This window comes from Leptonychotes weddellii, chromosome 6 (assembly GCF_054177405.1).
Source record: "Leptonychotes weddellii isolate Sample4059 chromosome 6, ASM5417740v2, whole genome shotgun sequence".
Taxonomy (NCBI): Eukaryota; Metazoa; Chordata; class Mammalia; order Carnivora; family Phocidae; genus Leptonychotes; species Leptonychotes weddellii.
The window spans coordinates 100491168-100518664 of NC_138374.1; the positions used below are offsets into that span (position 1 = coordinate 100491168).

Sequence of the window (27497 nt, forward strand, 5' to 3'; positions counted from 1 at the left end):
ACCTAAAAAAGGCAACTTCCAAGCCAAATACATACCCAAACCAATGTAAATGATCACTTCCCAAGAAGGCTTGGCGACTCCTAATTTTTGTTCTCTTGGATGTCAGTGAGAACTTACCATTCATATACACTGACCAGTCCTTTTTCAGTGGGCAGGCTCCTTCCCTCCCAAATGTACTTGCACCCTCCTCCAACCCACTTCCCGGATTCTTTACTTCAAAGAAAAGTGAGAACAATATTTACCCCAAAGCGTTCCTATGGAGGATCCAAGCAGAAAGCAGTTAAAAAAAAAAAGAGGAAGGGGGGTGGAGAGAAGGAAACAGTCAGAAAACTTCAGGGAGGACAGGAAACTGTACAGTGACAGGGAATTGGACAAGCACAGGCCCAGGAGATCCCGCTTACAGCCTTGGCACTTGTCGAGTCCACACGCTTTGTGAAAGGAAGGACCAGCGCACCATTTGCTCCACACCCACCTCTCCAACCTGCAAAGGCAAAGGCCCTTTGCAAGCACCAGTGAAACTGCGTCTAACCGGATGGCATTCCCCATATTGTGCTTGATTTCATGGAGCCCAGTCTAGTGATGTTTCCTAAATAGAGTCTTTTACTTCCATTTCCTTAGTGGTCTTCAGACAAACTCTACTTCCAGTGAATTTATAAGAAACCAGGAGAGAGGAATTAGGTCTGCTCTGGGCCATAAATTCCGTTAGGCAAGGCATTTCACGTCACAGTGGCGTACCTACGCTTCCGAAGGATTTCATCTGCAATGGGGCACATGACCCCTCTGACAGGGATAGTAGGACACCTCTTAAAAGCATGGATGAGCAACACCATAAAACCACCTCAAAATATGGGGGAAGGCATTGTGTATCAAGGTCCTGATGGCACATAAAGGGATGCCCTTTGATAAGTTAAATGACCAACTGTACATCATGAGCTATTTACTGTGCAGCTCAGAGAAAAATCATCCCAGCTCTATTTGGAGGCTTACCAATAATAAAAAGGGTGAGAGCATAAATATGAAATATTTGAGATTAGAAATAATGAGAGCTAACTTTCTGCATATTTCCTCTTGGCTAGACTCTATGCTAAGCACTTTTAGTGCAACTCTTTCTTTGGACCTTCTAATAACCTTAGGACACATAGCTATGACTATCCCCATTTCACCAGACATGATTCAGAGAGGCTAAGGAGTACCTAGCATTAGCAGGGTGAGCTGGGCCTTGAAGCTAAGACCATACGATGGTCGGAGCTCTTGCTCTATACCGCTAAGCCTCGGCAGCAGAAGGTTTTGGTTCCAGGCTCTGTCAAACCAAATTCTAGAGCTGGAAAAGATCCCTGAAATCCACTTAACTGCATCCCCAGGAAGATGTGCCTTGCATGAGATCCCTCCGTGAGTGAGCCACGGTAGAACCATTGATGAATCCACCTTCAGCCATGTAGAACTGTCTAGAATTCAGGCTGTGGTTCCCAGTTGCTGGTTGCTGGAAAGGGTACTTTTTCTCCATCCTTAATCTTTTTAATGTAACACAAACCTACATTACACCACTCTATGTCACAAGCAAAGACTTCTCATGATTATTTTACTCAGTAAATGATCTCATATTCAAAATTACATTCATTTTCACAGTAATTGCCAAATTAATGGTGATTTGGGATCAAACCCAAGGCTTTATAAATCTTAAATCCCTCGTGTGACACCCTCTGAGTGTTCAGAAGGCAAAGATAGTATCTTTCCCTGAGTTATAACAGTGCCTTCTCATGCACGAGACTGGGCACATGGTGAGTAGGCCAAACGCACCTTTATCCACTCATATCACAGCACTGATGGAGTCTTTAATATACGCCAGGCACTCTTTTGGGTGTGGATATACCACCGTGAGTAAAACAAATGGCGTCCCTCACTTCTTGAAACTTACCAAGTCTAGTAGGGAGGAAAGACCTCAAGTAAACAAGCAAACCAATGAAAGTATAATCGCAAGCTACGTGCCAGGGGAAAAATGCAAACATTTGATTGAAAATTTCCCCAAAACAACTACATAGGTCACCTTCCTTTCCCCAGGCTACATTCATCTTGAGGGAAAGCTTAGGGAGAACATTCCATATCCCTAAAATGAGAGAACAGAGTAGGATCAATAGATGGGCAGGTGATTTAGGGTGACACACTCCAGGCTTTTACCTGTTGCTTAGCCCAGGTCCTCAACTCTGAGACCTTTACATCCAAGAGCATCTGAACGGGTTCTCAGAGGTTCATACTCACAGATGCCCATTTTATGAAGGAAGGCCCCAAATTTCTTGCTCTTCCCACACACCTGGATAAAGCACAGAATTTGTTCTCTATAATTAATTTTGCCCCAGGATCCTACTAAAATATTCCGCTATGGAACAAAGAGCATCTGACCCCATTGCTTGTATACTTTGTGTGTCCCTTGTTTTGGAAAATGGGGTTCCTTAATAGCACACTCTGATCTCAACAGCTGATTGTGGCTGCCAAAGTACAGCAGAGGTGGGGGGGACATTTGTCCCCTGCTGACTCCCACAAAGTTGAGCCAGGGATAGTAATAAGACAGAGGCCCAAAGCAAAATAAAGATTAGTCATTGCTCTGCACATTTTTCAAACAAGTCCCTCATAGCAGAGGAACCACTGAAAAGCTATGATTTTGAGTGGTTGTAGAAAAACACACTTGGTTCTCGGGTTTGTTAACATATGTTCAACACGGATTTGAAAATTGCCATTTGAAATGAAAGGAACACCAGATAACAAAGCCACGGTGTCCAGAAAAGTCTTGACAGCTTCGCCCCAATATTAATTTTAATATTAAAATATATCACAACTTACACATATGCTAGGCCAAACTACCTTTCCTGAATCCATGCACAGGGGAGCTATTTAAGCCATTATCAAAGTCTACACGATTACAAGAGAAACGTTTTATCAAACCAAGAGGACAAACTCTTCACTTTAATGGAGGCATATTATTTTTGAAATAATTCATGTGTTTTACAAATCATTTAAATATAATCACTTGATAACACTTTGTTAGTCTTTGCTACTCTATGTAGAGTCAGAATTTTTTTTACACTGCCTAACTAATTAGTGAAATTTATCGGGTTTAAAAATTGACTCTAATGTTAAAATTTGAGGATAATTTCGCATGCTAGGATGTACTGGTCCGCCTTTAATTGGGACTTAACTGGGCCACTCATTTTCCCATTTATTTCCTACTTATTTGTTATTTGGTAAGATCCCGGCTGCTCTACAAAAAAAAAAAAAAAAAAAAAAAAAGCCACATTTCTCTTATGTCTCATCAGTAAAAGATGAGAATTTTCCAGCTCAATTGTCAAGTTGCCCTCCAGATCTTTCATATATAATCACTCATCATTCACTGTAATCTCGCTCCTCAGCTTCCAGGTCCCCCCTTTCTCAAAGGACATGCTCTCACATTGATTTCTTTCTTTTTTTTTTTTTTTAAAGATTTTATTTATTTATTTGAGACAGAGAGAATGAGAGACAGAGAGCACGAGAGGGAGGAGGGTCAGAGGGAGAAGCAGACTCCCTGCCAAGCAGGGAGCCCTCTCACATTGATTTCTGCAAGGAACCAACTCTTTCCATGGCAGGCAGAGCAGGGACATCAGGTTCTGAAGAGCTCTCCCTCCTCTAAGTGGAATGGCCTTCTGCCTTCCCCCATGAGCCCCGGAGAGAATAGCACAGGGATCTGAAGGAATCTCTTGCATTAGAAGGATGGACAGGCTTGCTGGAGTGTAAGGTGGGGACAGGAGGTCATGCTGTGAGGAGCCTTGAGCCTTGCTAAAATGTCTGGGCTATTATTTGGGAGGCAATCATAACTTTAATACGCACTTGCTAAGGGGTTGGCACCATACCGGACACTGAATATATTATTCATTCTCGCAAAACCAAAATATAGTTATTTTTAATTTCCACTTATAGATGAGGAAATAGAAGTTCAGAGAATTAAGACAGCTAATAATTCATAATGCTGGGATTCAGACCTGAGTCAGGCTCTGAAATCTACGTCCTTATTTGTGATGTTACAGTGCCTTTTTGGATGGGAATCACAGGAGGGTTTTAACCAAAGAAGGAACAGCAAAAGAAACGAGCAGTTCCTGAGCTCAAATATTGAGCTATTTATCCTCTTAGCCGTAATCAGTCTAGGGCCTGTGAGTGTTCACGGAAAGAAAAAGGTACAGATGGAACAGATGGACAAGGTCAGGGATGCCCTTGTCCACCTGGTCCATAGGTGTTGTCTGTCTCCAAGCAGGGAAAGATGGATCGGAAGGCTGAGGAGAGATCCATATCAAGCCACCAAGTTGAGTTTACAGGGGTTAATGGCTTGGAACTAACTACAACAACAGAGGTAGAAGGGAGTTTAATGTAATAGAGAAAGCCCCTAACCTTGAAGTAAAAAATACCAGCTGCTTAAGAACTGGTTTTGCGGGGTGCCTGGGTGGCTTAGTCGGTTAAGCATCTGCCTTCGGCTCAGGTCATGATCCCAGGGTCCTGGGATCGAGCCCCATATCGGGCTCCCTGCTCTGCAGGAAGTCTGCTTCTCCCTCTCCCTCTGCTACTCCCCTTGCTTGTTCTCATTCTCTGTCAAATAAGTAAATAAATAAAATCTTAAAAAAAAAAAAAGAACTACTAGACTACTAGTCAAATGAGTCAAAATAGTTAAAGTCTCAAGCAATCCACTTCTCAACTATAAAACAGGACTGTTGAGTGATGCATGAAATAAATAGTGTGAAAGAACTTTAAAAGTTCTAAAGACCAGTAGAAATGAGAAGTTCTCTGCATTGGCAGTGCTTATCTCCAGAGGAAGTCTAGGACCTGTTGGTCAGGCTAGTTCATCTATTTGTGTATTTTTCTTCCTCGCCCCTACCTCAGCATCACGTGGGTTCTCCCATGAGCCCCAAATCCTTTGCAACTCTGCCAACTTCCTTTGCTCTGTGACCAGGGCACTAATTCCATAATAAGTGGTTAGTGCATAATCCTTTCCTTCCTGCAAATGCACCTCAGTGAGCTCCCAATACACAGTCATCGTTGCCTTCGAAAACCCAGCACTGTACTCTAACTGCAAGGTCAGAGCACTGAGCAGCAAAGCACTTCACTGTCTCCTAGCAGCTTTGTTATTCAGGCTGGGGAACAGTGACCCGATCTGTCTTGCTTCCTAGTCTTCATATTCTAAACATACCCAAGATCCCTCATCTGCTGATCTTTCCCAGAAGGCCTTGGCACTGGCTAAAGTCCAGCCAATACGCTCCCCCAGCAGGAGACTAATTCATAATGCTAGGTTGTGGCTCTGTGAGCGTGGCTTAGACAGATGGCTTGCAGGTCACATGATCTGAGCTGATCCTGCCCTAGGCCCATCACGAAATCTGGCCTGAGTTACTCTAAAACTTACTTTTTAAATCTGGAGTGCATGGTGATGGATTTCTACTAATCCTGCAGGACTGAGCCCTTCCTCCGTCTGTGAAGGCTTGCCTCATGTACAGGGTGCATCTTGCATCTGAGGCTGGTTAGCCAAATTGTTGGCTACCGTGTGAATGGGGCCGTGTTCCCTGACTGGACCATTTCACTTTGTTTATGTGGCCAGAGGCTGAGATCCCATTTATAATCAACCTTCTCCAAATTTGTGCTTGTTAATAAAGAGCAATACTAGGGCATTCACACCCACTGCCTCCATATGATAAAGGTTTCCAAATGCACATTTCCCGTGGCACAGATCACAGCCGATGCATTTTCCAGCGTTCATCAAAAAACACGCATGCTGGAGCTTAATGCCAAGAGCAGGTAGACTGAGAACTTATCTCTTTCTTTCAGGCACCCCCTCCATGTGGCTCCCACTCTGTACCTCCTAATTCATCCCAAAACCCATTTTCAAGGCAGCTCGGGTACAATAGAGCAGTAGGCATCCCAAGAGTCCCTGGCCATTAATCATCTTTAGTGTCCCTGCCTGGGCACAAAGTCAGGGAAAGTCACTCTTGAGGTGACTCTGAAAGCTGGAGTCTCGAGAAACATCTTTCTATCTGCTCACTGCTGGAAATTTCTAATTCCAGCTCAGCCAGCATCCTAAATCCACAGTTAATTGGCTACCTGAAGGCTAAATTTAATTTTAATCCTTCATTCACTTGCACAGAACAGTGGAACTGGATGACCTGTCTGGTTCAGTGGTAAATGGGTTTTCTTTGCATGAAGTAGGACTTTGTCCACTTTTTTTTTTTCCCCCTCCAAGATTAATGTGTAGTCACAACTTCCTTTGGGAGACGCCCCTTTCGGTTTTAGAAGAATAGCGGTTGTCAAGAAAGAAGCTGCACAGCAAAGTGTAAGATTTGAGGGGGACTGCCTCAGACACAGGCAGGCAGTGAAGAATAAGAAGGAGCCAGGTATAGGGCGAAAATGTCTGTTCTATTGTTCTGTGCTCTGCTAAGTACATCTTAGCATTTCAGTTCTGGAAGCCACTCCTTTCTCAGAGCACACATTCACACCTTTACAAATACAAAACCAGAACCGGGGCACCATATTCTGTGGCTCCTCAGGGGCCTTCCAAATCTAAGATTGTGTCTATCTGTGTATTTCACTGAATGAATTCAGAACCAGCTCGGCCACTGCGGCTGGTTCGGAAATGCATTCCGAAAGACGTTATCCATCTTAAAGACCAGGGCAGAGTGTCAAGTGTCAGAAAAGCAACACACTTCAATGAGAAGAAGGTAAAAAAGCTAATGTGGGAATTCTGGTTCCTTCTGGCATCAAGAGGCAGATTGACTCATGTTTTTCCTTTCTGGCTAAGCACTGAATAATTAAAGGCCAAGTGCGGCTGTGATCCAGATCCCCCGCGTGCCAGGAGTCCTGACCTTACCTCATGCCCCGCTAAGATGGCAAACAGCAAGGGAAAGCTTTGGCCTTAGCTGCCAGAGAGCCTGTGTGACTCTGATTGAGGCCCAGGCCCCAGCTGGGGGAGGAGATAGGAGGAGAACTGCTGGTTATTTTTCTTTGAAATTGTTTGTGTGGACAAGTCATTATAAGCTGTGAGTTTACTAGTTAGACTCCAACCCAGGATGGCTCACCTGGTGACTTGATGTGAGCTAGTCAAGTAACATGTTGTAGAACAATGGGAATGAAGAGGATGAGGGGCTTGGGTTGGAGTGCAGGATCTCATACACACATACGTCCCCATGCTCTCCTACCTTTCCTCCTGAGATGCTGTCCCTGCCCAGCTGCCTGTCCAAATCCCTTCATGAGACATTTCAGAGACGAAACCTGAGGGCCAGATGGCATCACCATCACTGCGCACGATCCCATAAGGCTCAGAACTCAACCTGCCATGGGGTCACATGACTTCCCTACGAGGCAGCTGATTCCGGCAGGGGGCCCCAAAGTGAGGGAACGTGCCTGATGTGCAGAAACCCAGAAATGCCAAGGCTGGAACCATCTTTGTTGTCCCACCCAGGAGGCTGGGAGGCAGACACGATGGCAACAGGGTGTGAGGAAACTGGGAAAAGCAGTTGCTGGCCCGTCAGTGTAAAATAATGATCAAACCGTAGAATCCCTCTTTTTCAGATAGAAAAAGATAAAAGAGAAAGGTTTCATAGATCCAGTCACTCACCAGACTTTTCTTGAAACCTTAAGGAGGAAAAGGCACAGTCAGGACATTTATAGTTGGCAAACACTCCGTGTCTCCATATGGCCCAGAAAGTGGGGTGTTGTGAGGGCAGCGGAATGAGGGAGAAACATACCCAACTTCTGCCAAAACTCTGCCCATCTCCCTACACGGGTGGCTGGCTGAGACAGGAGACCTGAGTGTTCTTATAAATGCTTTATAATGTAAAAGTGTGCCAGGAGGAACAGGAAAGGTGCGATTGGGGTATCTTTCCATTGGTTTTCTCATCTCCCGGTATGCCCCCCGCTTAGAAAAGAAATACCCTTCCCTTCCTCCTCAAAAGTCAGTAATAAAAGTTCCCAAACCGAATTTGTCAGGTTTACATTATAAAGAATCCCTTCACTTGAGGTACGCAGCTATAGAGAAGAGAGAGTTCTCTTCAGCCACTACATAAATGACATATATGCTTATAGAAAACATACATGACGGCAGGTGCAGACCTCTGCAGAAGGGCTCAGGGGACCACGCAGCTTTCTTTGAGAATTCAGCTACCGGCCAATCCCTCCCCTTGGTTAGGGGTAGTGCTCTTGGGACTTGGGTTGGGTTCTGAGAAGATCCTGGCTGGTCGCGGTAAAAGGGATGCCAAGTCGCCTCGGACTTCTGAGGCATCACATGAAGGTGTTACCACGGCAATCATCAGCTCTGCTCAGACTGAGTAACAGCCTGAGCAGAAGCCTCTGCAGGAGCCTCTCCTCAGGAGGAGGAGAACAAGACAGGGCAGGGTTAAGGTCATCTGAGTGGTAGACATTCCCCAGGGGCAAATATATGGGTTATAATGATGAAAGCTGTAACTGCAAGGAGGGAGGCCCTTGAAAAGCCTGCAGAAAACCCCACATTTGGCTTCCTGTTGGCTTGAGCCTCCTAGCATGGCCTGGCAGTGAGACATGGGCTTCCTTCTGCAGTGTGCCCTGGGCCAGGCCCTCACTGCTGGTAGGTGGGACCCCGGCCAACCCTACCAAAGTGATGGGAGAGCTGAATTCTCTGGTGCCCTTAATGAGGAAGGGGAGAGAAAAGAGTTAGGAAGTGTGGTGCATGAGGAAGAGAAAGCGTTACCTGGACCTCAGCAATGTGACGAAGGCCAGAGGAGAGGGGTGTGAGACTGTTCCACGAGCAGGAGAAAGGGGAGAGGAAATGTGCATGGCCAGCTTGGAAGGATGGTAACAGAAGAGAGTGGATGGAGAAGGGTGAGCAAGTACCATTTACATTTCCAGGGAAATTAAGAAAAAGTTCAGGAAGTGACATCACTAAAAGCAAGTGATGGATCATAACTCTCAATCCATCACATAAGTGTGGACTCCAGAACCAGGGGATTCTTGGGGTTCCCTGCACTATACCTGGTCTGAGGACCCACAGAGAGGCTTCGGTTCCGGGGCTGTTAAGGCTTCCCCTGCCACCAGCACCAAAGCCACCACCACCATGTTTTCAAAGGGCACAAAAAAAGAACAAGATAGATGACAACCCTCCAGCCCATTGTCATCCCTCTGGATCTGAGGAGAGACAACCGGACTGTGGACATGGGGCAGGCATGCAGAGGCTTCCTCTACAACAGACCTCCTCCCCACAGGCACCTACGCACCTGCCTGGTTACCAGGGTGTGTGTCTGTGTGCGTGTGTGTGCGTGTGTGTGAGTGTGTGTGTCTGTGTGCGTGTGTGTGTCTAAGACAACCAAGTTGTGGAAACCAGCCTGTGTTCATCTTCAACCATTTGCACACACTATATATCAATACATACTTGGCTCCAGTATCTGGACTTCAGGATGTGATGAGAGAATGGAAGGTTAAGGAAGGGAATTAACATCTAATGAATTATTGAACATTATATCAAAACTAATGATTTACTATCTGTTGGCTAATTGAACTTAAATTAAAAAAATTTACGATCATTCACATTGTGCCACGCCCTATGTGCTAAGCACGCCACATGCATTATTTTGACTGCATTTCAGGGATGAGAAACTGAGGTTAGGAGGACTACTATCTTGCTCTGTTGCTTTAGGACATGATGCAGGTAAGTAGAGGGGCTGGGATTCAAAGCAGGGCCTGCCTGAGTCCATAGTCCACACCTTCCTCCCACTCTGCCCTGTCACCCCAAGGAGCTCTGTTCTTCCTAAAGATGGGGAGGATCCTTTCCCATATACTTCTCCTTCCTTGTGCTTCGTTTCTTCATAGAAAGACAAACTACTTTACTGAGATCAAAATAAGAAAGAAGAACAATATGGTGAATAATATATGCAAATGAATTGATAAAGTGAGAAGGGAACTTGACGTTTTAAAAACTCAAGGGTGCTATTTATCCCTAACAAAGTAAGTAGGCCTCCTTAGGAAAAAGACAGACTTTAATGATTTTTTCTAAGAAGGAGGAAGAGGAGCTGGGAGTCCCCTTGGTAGAGCCAGAGTTGCCTTGATTTTTACCTTGGGGTGAGAATTTATACAAGGTCCAGATGATGGGGGAAAATACCCCGCTTTGGGGCAATTTCCTTAGAAATAGCTCAGTCACATCTAATAGGAGGCTTTCTGGTTGTGAGAGACACAGGTGATTCCATGTGACTCCAATGGTGGGCGGGGGGGTGGGCACGGTTATTACACTGGTGTACATGGGGGACACTGAAATTGTCCTGCCAGCCCAGCTCAGGGCTACCAGCCACATTCAACCTGGCTCTCCTTTGGAGGATCCCCCGTGGACCACCACGAAGTCACCCCACCTCTTTCTCCTCCAGGATGGACAGAAATGGAAGCTGATGGTGTTTGGGGAGAAGAGGGGGATGGATTAGCCCCTTCTGACCACTTGGACCTGGGAAGGCCCAACCTCTGCAGGTGCTCTGCCCCTTCCCTTTTGCAGTGGTATCACTGACAGCAGCTCCCAAATGCTTTCCTTCTGCCTCATCACAGTGTAGCCAGACTGGCTTAAAGACCCGGCTCTGTCTTGCACTTGGAGAGGCTGGAGGGAAGTCTTCTGGGCCACCTGGAAAAGGCGGGAGCTCTCTGGCAGTACAACAAGGTGCCGATGGGGCCCAGAGGCTGTCATTCATCTCCCGGGCACTCTACACACCAGCTTAGGGAAAAGGCCCTGACCATGTGTGTTTCCTAGCTAGACCCTGGAGGGCCAAGAGAGCCCCTTCCTTGGCGGGATGCCACAGGAAATGTCAGCATGTAGTTGAAAACCTGCTACAGCTGAATCAATGTTTGGGAAAAAAAAAATTCTCCAAATGTAATGAGCATGGTTAGTCACCTGAATGTTTTCCTCAGTGCGTTATCAAGGAAGTTGTGAAAGTCTTACGTTCTGGAGCTAAACATATGAACATGGTTCTTATGTCTGTGAAATAGCTCTGGATTCCGCCTGCTCATGAGCAGAGAATCTCCTCATACTCAAGAGTCTGTGATCCCCAACTTTGCATTCTTCTTCCAAGCTGACTCTTTGTTTGACATATCCAAGGAAGGAAAGGGTACATGAGCTGTCCCTGGGTCCCTCCCTGAGCCCATGGAGGAACTGCCCACATGGGTGAGCACCTGCCTATGCTTGCTCATCTCCAAGAAAGGAACTCCAGGGCCCCTGACTTCTTCCTTGGGACTCCCCCAGCTCCTCCTTCACCAGTGCTGCCATTTGGGGCAGGGAGCTGAAGCTATAAGGCTCGCCAGAGTTCCACAGAGGGCAAGTGGGAACCAGATTTCCAGGGCAGCTTTCTTTGGCACCACTCTGAGTGGACTGCCTCTCACGCTGGCCTAGGAGAAGGCCTCATATCAGTCCGATTCTCAGGAAGAAGGGACAAAGGGAAACTGAGCAAGAAGAAAGTTACACTTACGCCAAAGCAAAGGCCACCAACGCGCCAACCACCACCACGAAGTCCAGGATGTTCCACAGGTCTCGGAAGTAGGACCCGTCCTGCAGGATCAAGCCCTGGTCTATCATCTGAAGGAGAAGGACGTGAAGAGCCGTGGATGAGCCCACAGGAGCCGGCAACGCACCCGGAGCTCAGGGCTCCTCAGGGCAACGCCCCTACTGCCACTGTCTCCACAATCAACCCTACAGAGGACCCGAGGAGCAAGAGGACAGGTCCCACAGGCTCTCTCCACCTAACTGTGAAGCCCGAGGCCCCGTGTCGTAGCCACCAGGGCTCAGCTAGACTCCTTGGCTCTCACATTCCTCCTTCCTTTAGTGGCTCAGAACACCAGGCGTCACCACATATGCACAGATGGGGAAAACCCCAGATGGGAGAGACTAGGAACAAGATAGAAATGTGGGGTGTTAGGGTGGTGGGGACCAGACTGGTAAGCAGCGAGTGCAGCTGGGACCACATGGAGTCCAGGAGGACTCATCCCTCCTTGGCCCTTGGCCTTGGCTCAAACCAGGGGGCACACTGGGGAGGCAAGTACAGTGCCCAGGCCTGTCTGCACTGCTGCCTGCCTGAGAGTGGAGTGGCTCCTCCCTGGACCACTCCCACAGGTCTGCCCCAGTCTAAACAGATCCACACAACCCCGCTGTGCCATGAAGTTTGGTCATGACAGACTTCATCAGACTTCTGAGGCCAGAAGAGGGGTCGCCAGAGGCCTGCGGTCTGTCATTGGCTGGTAGGTGGCAGCACTGGGGAAGAGCCGACCCATGACCCATCCAAACCCTGGAGCCCAGCTTTTCTCTGGAGGCTTTTACCTTTATGACCATCTCAAAGGTGAACACGCCAGTGAAAACATAGTCAAAATACCTCAGGACCTGTAAGACACGTACGGCGAAGGGCAAGAGGACCATGTGTGGCCACCAGGCCGTACATACTCCTGCCTACCCACACACATGCAGTGATGCCCCCGCACCCCAGCTCACTTCTACCTCAGAACAGAAGCGTGGGCTTGTAAGTGCTAGCTGGACACAGGCAGGAGAGGAGACATGCATTCTGCTAGAGCCGCAGGACCAGGTGGTCAGTCCTTGGCGCCTCCCGCCCCCTGGCCAGAACTTAACTTCTTGGGTCCCAATTGCCCCACAAATCTCTCCCTCAGGACCTGGAACCCTTGTCGGTTGCAATCCTCCCCACCCACCCCTGTCATACCTCCCAACATACACCCTTGGGACCTCCAGGAGACGTCTCAGCTCCCTGGGGTAGAACCTCAGCTCCCCAAATTCATGCACATCCCTCATGACCTGACATCAGACCCCCCCACACACACTATAGAAGCCCCTGGGCGGCTGCAAAGACTGGCTGGCTCTGGATGTAAGGCCCACTGCTGAAGCCTCAGGGCACACGGTGGGGACTGGGGAGAAGAGGCTGATCTGGAAATGGTCCATACTTTGCCCTGAGGAACAGGAATGGGCCATTTCTTAAGCCTTCCTCATTTCCCAGGAACCTTCCTTAGTTCACCTTTAATACTGGGATGGGGAGGGGCTGAGACAGCACAGGTCCCAGGGCAAAGGGCTCCCGTGCACCCACTTTGTTGCGCTCCGAGTTGGTCAGGACGGGGTCCTCGGCTGCCAGGGCGATGCTGCTGGCCGCGATCACCAGGAGAATGCACATCTCAAAGTAGCGCAGGCTCACGATGTAGTGGCAGGCCCTGCGGATCCTGTGGGGTGGAGGAGCCAACAGAGCTGCGTCGGCTTCCCTCCCCTCCCCATCCCTTACTCCCCACCCTCGTGCACATCAGCCTCCTCCATACAGCCGGGCCCTGGCCAGAGGAAGCCGTGGGGAAGCAATTTAATTTCGCAGGCACCACCCGTGATTTAAAGCTCCAGTGGGAGAAGGTAATCAGATTGGTTAGAGGCTGCAGTGCGCAAGCCAAGATACATTATCTGTAGGCACGTCTGAGCCAAGGGAGCAGCGAGCATCAGACGACATGCACTCCGCATGGCCACATGGTACCCTCCACCGTATCTCAGTGTCTACTCCTCCACCGTACAGAAACTGGGACACAGCAAGGAAATCAGAAGAACCAAGAAACGTAACAATAGACCTTGATTCTAAGATTTCTAACAAGAGCAGCAACAGGTTTTCATGAGCCCCACGTATTCTGATTAAAGTAATTATGTTCTATAGACTGTATTCTGGACTTGTGTGACCTGACATACCTTAGCCCAAGTTCCTTCCTTCCCAGAGCCTTGCCTGAAATACTGCCCATGGGGTCACTGAAAACCTTTTTGTCTTCCTAGCCTCAGAAGCAGGTCTATGTGTACATCTTGCTCATTTCCAGGGCAAAAGGCAGCTCAGTGTAACCTTCCAGAATCTTCTCTGCCACCTCCATCTCATGCCCCTACCTCTGCTTTGAGGAACATGCCCATTTCAAAATTCACATATGGGACAGTGGGACCAATACTCTTAAACTCCAGTGGATGATCTATTTATTCTAGGTTCCATATTCTCAGTTCTGTCCACCACTGGAGTATTTGATGACACATCCCAAGTAGATTTCCTTCCTCCCACCCCACCCCTACACAACCTACTGACCAAATAAGAGGAATAAGAGTTATAGGGTCCTTTTCTCATGACATCTCTCATGCTTCCCTGTCTTAAATTACTTTGTAGGCTCAGCACAGAGCTCAGAGGCTGTTCAATCCCATGAACCACTTCCACCAGTGAGCACTCCGCATGTTTCAGATGTCTGGCCACAGTCCACTAAGTGGTCCCTCATCTCTCCTTCTTCTCATCACCCTGCCCTGGCTCTAACCCTGGCACTGAAGGGGGAGTGACGGGAGGGCGCCTTACGGGTTGGTGGTGCTGAAGATGAACATGGAGCTGTGGGGCACCATGGCTTTGCCCGTCTCACGCTTCTCCTTCTTCTGCTTCTTCTCCACCTCCTCCTCCTCCTCTTTGATCTCTGCCTCCTTCAGGGGACTGGCTTCTCCATCAGCCTTGTTGCTAACTGCCAAAGGAACGTGTTGAAATCATCAGAAATCTTGCCGCCTGTGAGAACGGTGCCCTTTGTTTTCCATGGGGGTAGGATCAAGAGGAGGGGAAGGGGTTAGAGGAATGTGTCTAGCCAGGTACCCTGCAAACACTGGGGGTGTTCACTATTACACTGAGTCAAGCCCTTGCTCTCGTTCTCTCCTGGTCAGCATCCTAATTTTACATGGTATGACTTTTTTTGCCATATAAATAATAATCACGTTTCCCAGGGTCACAGAAGGCTTGTTTCTGCTGTAAAGTTTACAAGGCTGACATATCTAAAATCTAGATTCTTTGCCTACGTTCACTTCTTGAATTTTCACATCACTACACCCTGAGCGGCATGTACTCTGCCCATTATACAGATGGGAAAACTGAGGTTCAGGGAATTCAAGTACCTATCCTAGGTTCATACAGCTAGTTCCCAATTCCAAATCCTGTAGCGTTTCGATGATCTCCCACTGCAGTGGAAGATTTTAAGAAGCCGTTACTCTGTTTGTGGCTGACTTGCTGGCTCTGCTTGTTCCAGTCATGATTAATGTTGAAATGGCAATGCAATATTCATACCTCTATGAGACCATGACTGCATTCCAGGACTGGGAGAATGAAGGAGCCAGAGACTGAGTGAAGCTCTTGGGCCACCCTCAGTTTCCACATGCAAGTCACAGGGTGGGGTAAGTGGCAGAGAGGTGGAAGCTCTCTGAGCGGGGCAAGGGATGCAGTCAGCCCCTCCCTCAGCTAATGACTCTATCCTGGAGCCTTGTGCAAGCAGCAAACCTTTGAGCTTCTGGCCCCTTCTGGGTCCTTCCAAGAGGTAACTTGTCCAAAAGCCCTCTGATAATATGCTCTTACCTATGACGAAGGCCAGCGACCAGCCCCAGAACAGGAACAGAGAAAGGTCAAACTTCTTAACATTTCTCATCAGAGAGGGTCCAAAGCACTTATTAGAGCATAAAATGAAACAGACACCAAAAGAGGTTGTCTGAAATCCTGAGACATGCCCAAGTCAACCCCAGCAGCACTAGACATGGGGGATTTCATTTTCTAAAGTAGTATGGGCATTTTGAGTGCTGAGAAGGTGATGGAATGGAGATGGAGCAGTGGAAGAAAGAAAAACAGGGAGACGAGAAGACTGTTCTATGAAAAGAGAAAAATAAGGAAAAAGAGAGGCAAAAAAAGCAAGGGTGGAATCTGTGGTCGCAATTCAGTGGCCATGGGCAGCAGGTGGGATTAATGCAGGAATGGGGGTGTGGTGAGGGTTAGGTAGGGGATGGGGTTGGGGGGGAAGCAGGGATGGGGTGGGGTTAGTACAGGGATAGGGGTGGGCTTAGGGCGGGGATGGGGTTAGGGCAGAGACAGGGGTGGAGTTTAGGGTTAGGGCTGGGAGAGGGATGGGGTTAGGGGAGGAAAAGGGATGGGGTTGAAACAAGGATAGGAGTGAGGCTGGGTGGGGTTAAGGGTGGGGATGAGGGGGTAGGCCCAGTAATTTTTGTCTCTTCCTTTTGAGGTCTGGAGATTAACATCCATTGCCTGAGGGATCTAGGATAAAAACTAAGTTAAATCTCCTCGGAGGAAAGAGTAGATAAGAGTAACAGATTCATAAAATGTTAGTGCTGAGAAAGACCTCAGAGATCACCCAATTCAATGCTTTCACTTTAGGGTTGACAACCTGAAGCCTTGGGAGAAACCGAGGTTTGTTCAAGCCACACTGAACAGATCTGGGCCATCTCCTGCTCCATCAGAGGTTCCCTAACCTGTCCAAGGGGAACACCACCAAATATTCACACGATAAGTCAAATAGCTGAATATACATCTGGGTACCAAACCACGTGTGATCTCCTTGAAGTCTCTATGGTGGTCACAGGGGCCAAGGCTGAAGGAAATTTTATGGGCAAAACTTAAGACGGAGAACATTCTAACTTATTTTTCCTGCAAACTGAGCTAAAACTACTGCTATCATTTACTTGCTGAAGAATGACTTCGTCCTGCTGGTGGGGTTTTTCACGTAGCTTTACTGGGTGACTCCAGAGCCACAATGGTCCCCAGCCCCGGGGGGGATGGGTGGTGAGGGTGAAGGGGGACAGGGACTGCGTTCTCACTGTGAACCACAGTTGAGTCCACCAAGGGGCCCACGTCGGGGATGGCGACAGTGACGCTGGTGCTCGCGGTGGTGGCCTTGTCTATGTTGGTGGCACAGGAGAGGTCAGGCTCACTCTGGCTGATGGCCCTGCCCATGTCCAACTGCACGTCGCCCAGCAGGGCCCGCTCGCTGCTGCCCTCCGCCTCCTGCTCAGTCAGCACCATGTCCTTCCCCACTTCCAGCTCCAGCTGGGGCAGGACCAGGGGCATGTTGTCCTCGTCGAGGGCTCCTGCCAGCCTGGAGCCTCTGGGCACCATCAGACTGTTGGTCCTGGAGGGACAAAGGAGGAGACGGCTGGTGCTCAGATCGGAAGAAGCTGTTCTCAAGTGGCAGGTGAGCCAGGCAAGAGGGAAAGGTGAGGGAAAGGTGAGGGAAGCCCTAGGAGCCTTGCTGGAGAGCGTGGCATCCGCTGCCTCCCACCCTGACCCACCCAGGCAGGGGGCAGCTAAGACCCCCAGCCAGCGTCCAGGCCTTGTTCCCGTCAATCGGCCCGGGACCCACTCCCAACAGGAGATGCCCTAGAAGAACAGACCCCGGTTTTCAAGGGGACAGAATCCATCACCTATCATAGTCACGCATATCTTATGAAGGGTGTGTTAGCATCTTCTCCATTTTGTAAAAGGGAAAACGGAGGGTCAGATAGGATCGTACTGAAGAGTCCTTCACCCCCGCAAGGCTAGATGTCTCTGGGGCACACCCGTGACTAACACACCTCCTTAAGTTTTGGCCTCGCTCTTCTTCCTGGATTGTGGGTTCCTTGGCCCCGTGGCTGCCCCTGGGCTCGCAGTCCTCCTCCTTGGGGGGCACCGCCTCGTCCAGACTCCGCTCCTGGCTGGCAGACCTGCTCCGGGAGGTGGAGGAGAGCTCCCTGCCTTCTGTTCTGACCCGACGGTGCCGGCTGCGCCGCTGGCTCTGCCTGTGTCTGGCGCGGTCCTCGAAGGTCACCACGGTCTCCCCTCCCCCAGCCTCCGGCTGGGTGGGGTCACAGTTGCCATGACAGGGCCTGGCCAGCCACGGTGGCTCCCGCTTGCCCAGGGACAAGGGGCTCCTCTGGTCATCCAGGGCGCTTGACAGGTCCCCTCCATCCCCCTTGAGGGACCCCCCACGGCTGATGCGCTCCTCCTCACACTTCTCCAGGCCCAGGCCCAGGCCCTCGACGGGCCTGGGTCTCCGGTAGAGGCTGGGGTGGGCATTGAGTGGGTTGAGGGGACTCAGCGGGTTGAGGGGGTTGAGGGGGTTCATTGGTGGGGCCTCCTCCTTATTGAGGGCCTCCTGGCTGGACATCTGCATGTGCCTTCTCAGCTGGCTGGTGCGCTGCTCCCACACCGACATATGGTGCCGGCGCCTCCGCTCCCTCCTGCCAAAGGGGAAAGGGCGAGGACCACGGTCAGAGCCTGACAGCTGAAGGCCAGGGAGGGAGCCACCGGGGTGCAGACCAGCCCTCAGCGGCCGTGGCAAAGGGGCGGGACACATGGGGGGTGGGCAGCAAATGGGAGAGCCCAGGACCTGCAGACAGGAAGCACAGAAAGATGCAAGGAGCGGAGTGGGCCACACACGAGTAGGTGGTGGGACCAGCGCCTCCAAGCATGTGGGGCTTCCCACTCTCGTCCCTGCTCTGCAGTCGTTGGGGGGGGGCAGGGGGGCGGGGGATGGGTATCAGCCCGGGATGGAGCCCCTGGGGCCTGCAGGACTGCGGTACCAAGGCTCACCCGGTCTGCACTCCCCTGTTCTCCTTCGCTCTCAGGACATCCACCTATACCCACCCTGTGCTCAGCACTGGCCCTTAATTCCGGGTCAGAAACCTTTGCTTCCCCCCCCCCCCCGCTCCCCCAGCTCCCCCTGCCCCTCAGACAGTGGGGGGAGCACAGGCTGAGAAGTACAGCGGCCGGGTCCGACGAGAGGAAGCCTGGCGACGGTGACTAGCAGACCCTTGTTGGCATCGCCCTCCAAAAACGAGAGTGCCGTGGCTCTCTTCCACGACAGCTGACACAGACCACGGCACTGTGTGTGCCGAGAGCGCCGGCCCCTGCTTCTCAAAACCGCTGCCGAACGCTCCAGCCCAGGGGCTGAGACGAGCCCTCACGTGGCGGCAGGCCCACGCAACGTGACGCACCCAGGAGTGGGCTCCCGCGGGTGGGAGGGCAGTCCCTGCTTTCACGCACATGTGCCCACACGCACCCTCACGGAGGCCCACGCGCCGGCCCTCGGGCGAGGCCCACACGCCGACACGAAGTGCCCACACCAACGCGTGCCCGCTCGCGGGCCGCACAGAGGCGTGCACGACACACGGGGTCACGTACTGTAGACACACACTGAACTGAGCACAAGTGGAGAGGTGCAGAGGAGAGTGTCCACGGGACACACGCACACACCACGGCACACACTGACATGCACACCCGGCGCCACTGTGTCCGCGGTGAGGACGAAGACACGGTGTCCCCACGCACACACATGACCGCTCACAAACACGCAGACCGGTACACACATACAGGTGGCTGCTGCGTGGCTCCCACATCGACATGTGGTGTCTTCTCCTTCTGTCTCTTCTGGGAAAGAAAAACGAAGAGGTTCAGTTCACCCCGGCCGCTCCGAACCACAAGCCCCACAGCCACCAGCCAGTGTCCACGGAGAGGCGCGGAGTCCTCTAGGTGCCCACACGCTCTCCACATGCCCGCTGCCCTCTGAGGCTCCCAACCTCCACCTTGCCCAGGGGGTGACCTTGGATTCCTCACGACGTGCAGACACATGGACCCGGTGCTAGAAGCACACATGCAGGCGCAAAGGAGGTCTCATATCATAGAGGACGCAGCTTCGGGTGCTCCGTCATCATGCCCCCCGGCACTCACGCTTGCCCCTAAGTGCCCTCCGGGGATCTATTCTGGAAACCCTACAAACTCGGATGAGAGCTGTATTCCCCCCAGTCACGTCTAGGACATTCACATGGGTGTGACCCCCCCGCCCCCAAGCTCATCACTCCAGCCACGCAACACATGCGGGAAAGCTGCTCCGCTATGCACACCATCAGAACCACAGAGCAGCCCACGGCTGGGGGCAGGGCCACCCTGCCGTGGGCTGCTCTGCATGGACTTCAGGACATGGGCGGCGCCCCTGTGGCTCTGCGACCCAGTGACCCTGGCCAGAGGCCTTCCAGGCTCCATCTGTTCAGCCAGGTAAAGCGCAGTCCCAGCCTTCTCAGCCATGCGCAGGGGGGAAAAAAAAATCTTTCTCCAGACACACACATGCTGTGCCCTTTCGCTTACAAGGTCCAGAGAAGGTCAGACTGGTAGGGTGTGGGCATCACCCACAAAGGCAAATGGGACTCCTAAAAATGAAGCTCTCAGGGCAATGTCAATGCTCAGGTCAAGGACAACACACGTGGGACTACTGTGGAGCAGGCTTGCCCCTAGTCCTGGGCTGACAGACGTAGTCTGGCCCACTGGGCCCTGCCTAGACCTGGGGGATGCTTAGCGACCGTCGTTCCCTCCCTGACCAATGGAGAACATGCTAGGCCTCATAGCACTGCTCAACTGGCATGTCCCACATCCGCAGAGAAGCCTGATACATGGGTGGGCTGGGGGAGGAGCGGCAGCTGGTGGGAGCCTCACTTGGCATCTGGAAGAGGCACAGTGTGTACAAGCATCCACAGAGTGGGGGCAGACATCGCTGCGGAGATGCCTGTGAGCTCCCCGACTGTGTGCACCCCTCAGCAGGGGCAGCTGCAATGCAATGAGGCCCACGTGGGGTGCCGCTGCCAAGCAGCATGGGTAACACATAGAAATAGAAGGACACACTCTAGCCAGGCAGCGAGCACACCCACTAGGGAAAGCAGACGCTACCATCTACTTGCAAATTCTCAAATACTCAAATATCAGCTCTCCAGAAGCACATGTGTAAGAGTTTAAGTACATGGAAGAATTCTCTTTCTCATGAACGCACGCGCGCGCGCGCGCGCACACACACACACACACACACACACACACACACACACACGCCAGGCAAAGACAGACCCAACTTTTAATTCCCATACAAATCAGATACACGCTTCAAACTACACTTCTCCACTCACACATACACATATCCAAATTCACAGCCCATCAGCAATACACCGTCATTCCTAAAATCACACAGAGAGGCATCGACATCTCTCCAACTCACGCATGTGTGACCTCACATACACCTGACATTAACCCTGTGGATCAGGAAGGGCAGCAGCATTCTTCCCGTTTCAAAGATGGGGCAACAGAGGTTCTAGGATCCTAAGTGGTTCTCTCTCCAAGGACACTGAGCATGGGAGTGACAGAACCAGCCCTCAGACCTTCTGATTTGTAACAATGCTCTTTTCAGGTTTCTCTAGGGACAGACACCTCCTCGGCTGTCCGGTAGCCCAGGAATCAGCGGTCTTGCCTGCACTCCGGAGAAACACACCCCACCCTGACATCGCTCCCGTCAGCAGCACCCACCCAGCAACCAGAGCTGGATCTCTGCTCATCTTGGATGGTTGTAGCACCTTCTTCCACCTCACCGTGCCCAGACACGCACACAGCTCACTGCCTACAGCTCTATGCCTACCCGCATTTCATTCATTCTTCCATTCCACAAATAGTGAGTTTCTACTCTGGGCCAAGCATCTTCCCAACTCACGTCTCCAAACCCACTCTTCCCCGGGCTTCCTCATCTCAGTAAATAGAACCACCCACTCCTAAGTGACAGCCAGCCCTCCCCATCGGCATGTTTGCATACCTGTGTGTGTGTATTTTTAACCCAAGCGCATGAGTGCAGGGAAGGTGGGGAAGGAACGACTCAAGGCCCAGAGAGTATTCCAGAGAGAAAGGAGTTGCTCTACCTCTCTCCATCAATCCTTAACAAAGTTTGAGGGCCGGTTTTTTCTCACTCACAGAGAAGGGGCTCAGAGGCCAGGCCTTCCATTTTGAAAGGTGAGGGCAAGATGATGACCGTCCAGGGGAAGAAGGGCCCCACACAGAACTCTGGAATGACTCTAAAGGGCAAGACAGAGGACATTCAGAGCCCTTCCCATGAGCACTTGGCAAAGAAAGGCTCCTCCTGACCAGCTTCAAGTGGTGGATGACAGGGTCTGGTGTCTGGATAGATTCGCACCTCCCGGGGGTCTCAAAGCCTCCCCATCGATCCCCAGGGCCACCCACGCAGACCTCACCGAGGCTCAGAAGCCACAAAAGGGATTCTCAGCTCCTCCTCCAACACTTTCTTCCAGCTCCACACGGGGCCCACGCCTTGCTAGTTCTACCAGCAACCACAGGTCCAGGCTAGATCCTTAAAGTCTACACTCACTGCTCTCCTCTCTCACCTGCCATTCTCTCCCTAATCCACTCTAACTGGATTCTGTTCCCACCGGGCCGCTGAAACTGAAGGTCACTAACAACGTTCGTTTTGCCAAATCCAATGGTCCCTTTTCTGTCCTCAGCTTATGTGATCTTTTGAGAGTATTTAGCTGCACTGTCCACTCACTCCTTCCTGAAGAGTTTTCTTCTCTAGGTCTCCAGGATAGGGCACTTCCCTGTTCTTTCTTCCTACTCCTAATTGCTCCCCGTCTATCTCCTCTGCCAGACATCAAGGCACAGGAGTGCTCTGGCCTCCATCCTGAGCAACCCCGTCTCACCAACTCTGTGCCAGTTCACCCATGCTGATATTTAATGCCATCCAAATACAAATGGCTCCCCCCAAATCTTTATTTCTAACCTGGACTTCTCTTCCAAGCTTCACACTCATGTGACCAATGAGGGCCTATTCAACATCTTCACTTGGATGTCCTCTAAGTATCTCAAATTTAATGTGGCCAAAATGAACCTTGGATTTCCACCGTTCTCCAAACTATCAGTAAGTACCACCACCATCTACCTAGTTGCTTAGGCATCAAACCTTAAAACATGGGAGAAATATTTCTTTTTCTTTCTTATCCCCACCTCCAACACATTTAGTCCATCACCTCGTCCTATTGGTTCTCCCTCCAAAGCACAGACTGAATGGGATTCTCATTTCCTCCATTGCTACCATGGTCTCAACGACCATTACCCGTCACCTACTTTATTCTTATAGTCAACCCTGTCTCCCTGCCTCCACCTTTGGCCCCTACAATCCATTCTTCATAGAGCAGAGCGAACTTTTAAAATATTTATCATGGCGGCGGGGGGCGCCGGTTAAGTGTTGGCCTTCAGCTCAGGTCATGATCTTGGGGTCCTAGGATCAGGCCCCACGTCGGGCTCCCTGCTCAGCGGGGAGTCTGCTTCTCCCTCTCCCTCTGCCCCTCCCCCTGCTCATGCTCTCTTTCTTTCAAATAAATAAAATATATTTTTTAAAAAGTGTAGATCATGTAGTATCCATCCTTCTGCCTTAGAGCCTCCATGGTTGCAATTAGAATAAAAGCTAAAACGCTGCACCTGGGCCTCCAGGATCTCCCTGGCCATGTCTCCTTCTATTCGTCCTTGCTCCCTGCCCACCAGCCACACTGCACCTCGCTGGAGCATGCTCCTCCTCTGTAATTTTACATGACTGCCTTCTCCATATATAGATCTCTGTTTGAATTCCACCTCTTCAAAGAATCCCTCCCAGGCTGCCTGTAAGTACTCCACCCAATTCTTATTCTTCTGCATTATTACCCTGTTCTATTTACCTTAGAGCAGTGATCACCACCTAAAATTATTTATGTGTGTTAATTATCTATCTCTCTCACTGAAATAAAAGCTCCATGAGAACAGAGACTCTGTCTTGCTCACTGCTGTATTCTTAGGACATTTCCCAGCATGGAGTAGGCATCCTCTGATAATATACCATTTTGAGTTGATGAATTGGCTGTTAGCACAGGAGCCCAGGGGTCAGTGAAGTGGGGACAGCCAACTCACTCGATAGAGGGCATGTTGGGTGCAGACATCGGGCTGACCTCCTTGGCCTTCTGCAATGCATGTTTCTGGTTGAAAGCCTCCTCTTCTTCTTGCTCATCCTAGACACAAAGCAGAGATGGCCTTGCCTGGTATCCCCATGAAGAAGAATAGCTCCCTTGGCTCTCCCCACAAGTTCTGGAGACCAGGTGAAATGAGGAAGGCAGGAAAAAGGGTTAAACAAGGCAGTAGGAGGGTGGGTGGCCTCAGGTGGCCAGGTGCCAGGCACCTTAGGAGACAGAAGCCTTCACAGCCCTGGCATGGCCAGTAATTCTGGTCTCTACCCTGTCCCACAGGCTTCCCCACCATTCCTCAGGAAAGCCATGGAATTCTACCCCAGGCTCTAGCCCTCGGTGGAGCCCATGGCTGTGGAGGTCAGAAGCTGGAGCTGACACCTTTCAGATGTTCTGCAGTATCTGCAAGTGATGGACCAGGGTCCTTCCAGGCAGACCCGCCCTAAAGTAAAATGCTAAGACTGTGCCTCTACTTACACCCTTTCCCCAGCCCAGCGAAGTGGCCTTACCCCAGGTGATCAGGCAGGGACCTCATCCCCTAACCTACATTCCTGGTGTAAGTGTCCCTTCTTTGTGATGACACTGGAAAAAGCCAGTTCAGGTGAAATGACTAGAGCTACTAAGAACACACATCTTCTCAGCCTGCTCTGATCTTCACATACATTATTTTACTTGATCCTAACAATAATCCTGTGAGGTATGCAAAGCAGATACATCATTCCCATGCTCTAGATGAAGTGCCCAATGGCACAAGAGAATCATCAGATCTGCAGAGAATGCTTACCTTGGTCAGCTCTTGGGCATTGGCCAGATTGTCCACAGCAATGGCCAAGAACACATTCAGCAGTGTGTCTGGGGTGATGAGTTAAGGATGGGCAAGTAAGAAAACCAAAAGGCTTCAGCAAGACTGAGAGGGTTTCTCGAAGTCTTTGCTGCCTGGGATCCAGCAGGAACAGAAGCTACCCCACAGCATCAATTAAGCAGAGGTTATGCAGCCCTGTCTGAAGAAGAATATCTCTTCTTCCTTCCACATGGCTTCTCTTTGCCTAGGACACAGAGATAGCTGAATCCAATCACTCAGGGGCCAAGTTGGAGTAAGGGGGCCTTTAGACATGTATGGTCCCCACTCATAGCAATATTGAATAGAGAATCATGGAACAACATGACAGTAGGGAGCTCAATGCAGGAGCTTACCTCTCCTTTCTGGGAGGCTAGAATTGAAGCCCACCCAGATCAAGATCCTACTCTGTTCTTAAAGGTGAAAAGAAATGGGATCCCACAGACCCATCACTGAGCGGCTCTCAATAATGGAATGCTAACTTCTCTCATTCTTCTTATCCTAAAAGGCTTCCATATTTCATTTAACAAAAATGTCACAGAGCACACATGATCATTATGGAACCCATTTCCATTCTAAACTCTAACCTCTGAAGTCCCAATTTTCCAACTCTCTTTGAGATCCAGGTGTTGTGGAATATAGAGCTGGTTTTAGCATCAAAGTCCAGGTCTGACTACCCTCAGAGCAACAGGAAAATCAAGGTGCCATTGTGACAAACTGGTCTTCCATTTCTGTAACGCACTGCATAACTTTCTTCTTATGGGTGTCTCATGTTTGTTTCATAGTCTGCTCTGGCCCCTAGAAATTTTCAGGGCAAAAAAGGTTAAAGGAGTATCTTGTCTCCGTGAGACTATGGGAAAAGCAAAAGTACAGCTACATCACACAGCTCTCCCTTCTTACTCCATCAATGCCATTTCAAGGCAAGTCCCATCCCCCCCAAACATCTAGTGATTGTATAGAAGTCTGCAGTTCATTCATAAGGTGCATCCAAATAAATGAGCTCATTTACTATTCACAACTAACAAAGGGATCAATGTTGTTATCCTCCTTACAGATGTGAAAACTAAAAGCTCAGACAGATTAAGGGACTTTCCCAAGGCTACACAACTGGTAAGCAGAATTGCTGGTATTAAAACCTAAATCTTCCTAGTCTAGGTCTTATGACCAGGTAAGGGTTTGGGAATTAAATGGACTTGATTTCCAATCTCCCCTTACAATTTAATAATTGTTTGACTTTGAAAGTTATTTCTTCTAAGTCTTAGAAAGTAAGGATAAGATGAAATAGTGCCTGTAAAACATTTAGTACAGGGTCTCATGAATAGCACAAATACAATAAATGTTACCTATGCTAAACAGTATTAGCATTAATCATAATACTGATATTTCTGAGATCTTATTATGTGCAGGTCCTGTTCTATATTAACATGTAATTAATTTATTAACATTACAATGTGACCACTATTTCAGTCTGCAGTAATCTTTGTCATCTCTTATTTTCCCCAGCTGATAGTATTTCCAACTACTCAGTATAAGAGCCTCACATGTTATTATTTTGTATGCTGAAGATTTGGATAATACTCTATCTCCTTGTTTATAATTGTCTTCTTTATCCAACTAGTACACAAGTTCCTTAAGATCAGAGTCCTTGTTTCTCTTAGTATACCAAGCAATATCCACCCCACTACTACCCTGACCCCCCCGCCGCCACTGGCCAAAAAAACTCACCCACCTCTACCATCACCATCACCACCACCACCCTCCTTAAATGCTGGTCCAGGCAGGCAGGCAGCATGAAGAGGAGTATCTTAAAAAGGATACAGTTTCCAAACAAGGTGAGCACAATGAAATAGATAGCTGACCACATGCCTGAGCTGACCCCACCCTGGGAACGGATCCCATTGTACATCACCTCATTCCAGTCCTCCCCTGTTAGGATCTACGCAAAGCAAACAATAGGCAAGTCAGAGACTTGGGTTGATTGAGAAAATGGGGCCAATGCAAAAAGGAAAATTCTGGCCTCCATCTTTTCCATCTACCCTCTTGCTTGGTTATTCTGCCAAGGAGAAAAATAAAGTCACTTCCATGAATAATTCTAAACTTCCTTCTGATAAGGATGATAATTTTAGGCATTGAAAATGGAAAGAGAGAATCACAAGGAAAGATTCTTTTCTGAGTCTGACTACAGACTCCCTCCACTTCCGGCTTTGCCAGGCCTATGGGAATCACACAGATCAGGTGGTCTGGTCACTACCAGTCCATCCCAGGGGAGCTAAGATACAATTCGTGGGATGGCAGCACTATTAGAAAGAGCCTCATGGGTTCCAGTTCCAGAAAACTGGGTTCTGGTTTAGCCTCAGATTCTAGCTAAATAGTGTTTTCTTTAGCTCTCAGCATTATTGACTTTTGAGTTTCCCTCCATGATTTAAAAACATATTTTTTGTGGGATGGGAGAGGTGGGGTGGGTGGAAAAATAATTCATTAAATGGACATATGGGTCAGAAGATGCTTCCAATTTCAGAAAACCATAAATGTGGTATGACTGTTTTTCTTCTTCCTTACCAATCTGGATGACTTTTATTTCTTTTTCTTGTCTGATTGCTGTGGCTAGGACTTCCAGCACTACGCAGAATAAAAGTGGTGCAAGTAGACATCCTTGTCTTATTCCTAGTCTTAGAGAAAAAGCCTTCAGCTTTTCACCACTGAGTATGATTTAGCTGTAGGTTTGTCATACATGGCCTTAATTATGTTGAGGTAGGTTCCTTCCATACCCACTTCATTGAGAGTTTTATCATGAATGAATGTTAAATTTTGTTAAATGCTTTTTCTGCATCTATTGAAATAATCATATGATTTTTAACCTTTATTTTGGTAATGTGGTAGATCACATTGATTGATTTGTGGATACTGAACCATCCGTGCATTCCTGGAATAAAGCCCACTTGATGGTAGTCATAAATATTGTAAGTTACTGAATGTCTTTGCCCTAATATCTCTTGTGAACTCACAAGTATAGGAAAAAGGCCAATACTGTAATTATGATAGAGCTCTTCTATTGGTAAGAATGTT

General features: G+C 49.4%; 1 protein-coding gene across 1 annotated transcript in view; it reads right to left on the reverse strand.

Moving 5' to 3' along the window:
- CACNA1E (calcium voltage-gated channel subunit alpha1 E) overlaps positions 1-27497 on the reverse strand; it is a 290904-nt gene that overhangs the window by 48220 nt on the left and 215187 nt on the right. Inside the window, exons 16-25 of the mRNA XM_081823197.1 lie at positions 26250-26367; positions 24378-24445; positions 23544-23641; positions 19158-19214; positions 17381-18025; positions 16628-16938; positions 14349-14505; positions 13083-13212; positions 12314-12373; positions 11469-11575 (exon numbers count right to left, since the gene is read on the reverse strand). Coding sequence (XP_081679323.1) covers positions 11469-11575; positions 12314-12373; positions 13083-13212; positions 14349-14505; positions 16628-16938; positions 17381-18025; positions 19158-19214; positions 23544-23641; positions 24378-24445; positions 26250-26367 — 1751 coding nt within the window. The remainder of the gene's footprint in view (positions 1-11468; positions 11576-12313; positions 12374-13082; positions 13213-14348; positions 14506-16627; positions 16939-17380; positions 18026-19157; positions 19215-23543; positions 23642-24377; positions 24446-26249; positions 26368-27497) is intronic.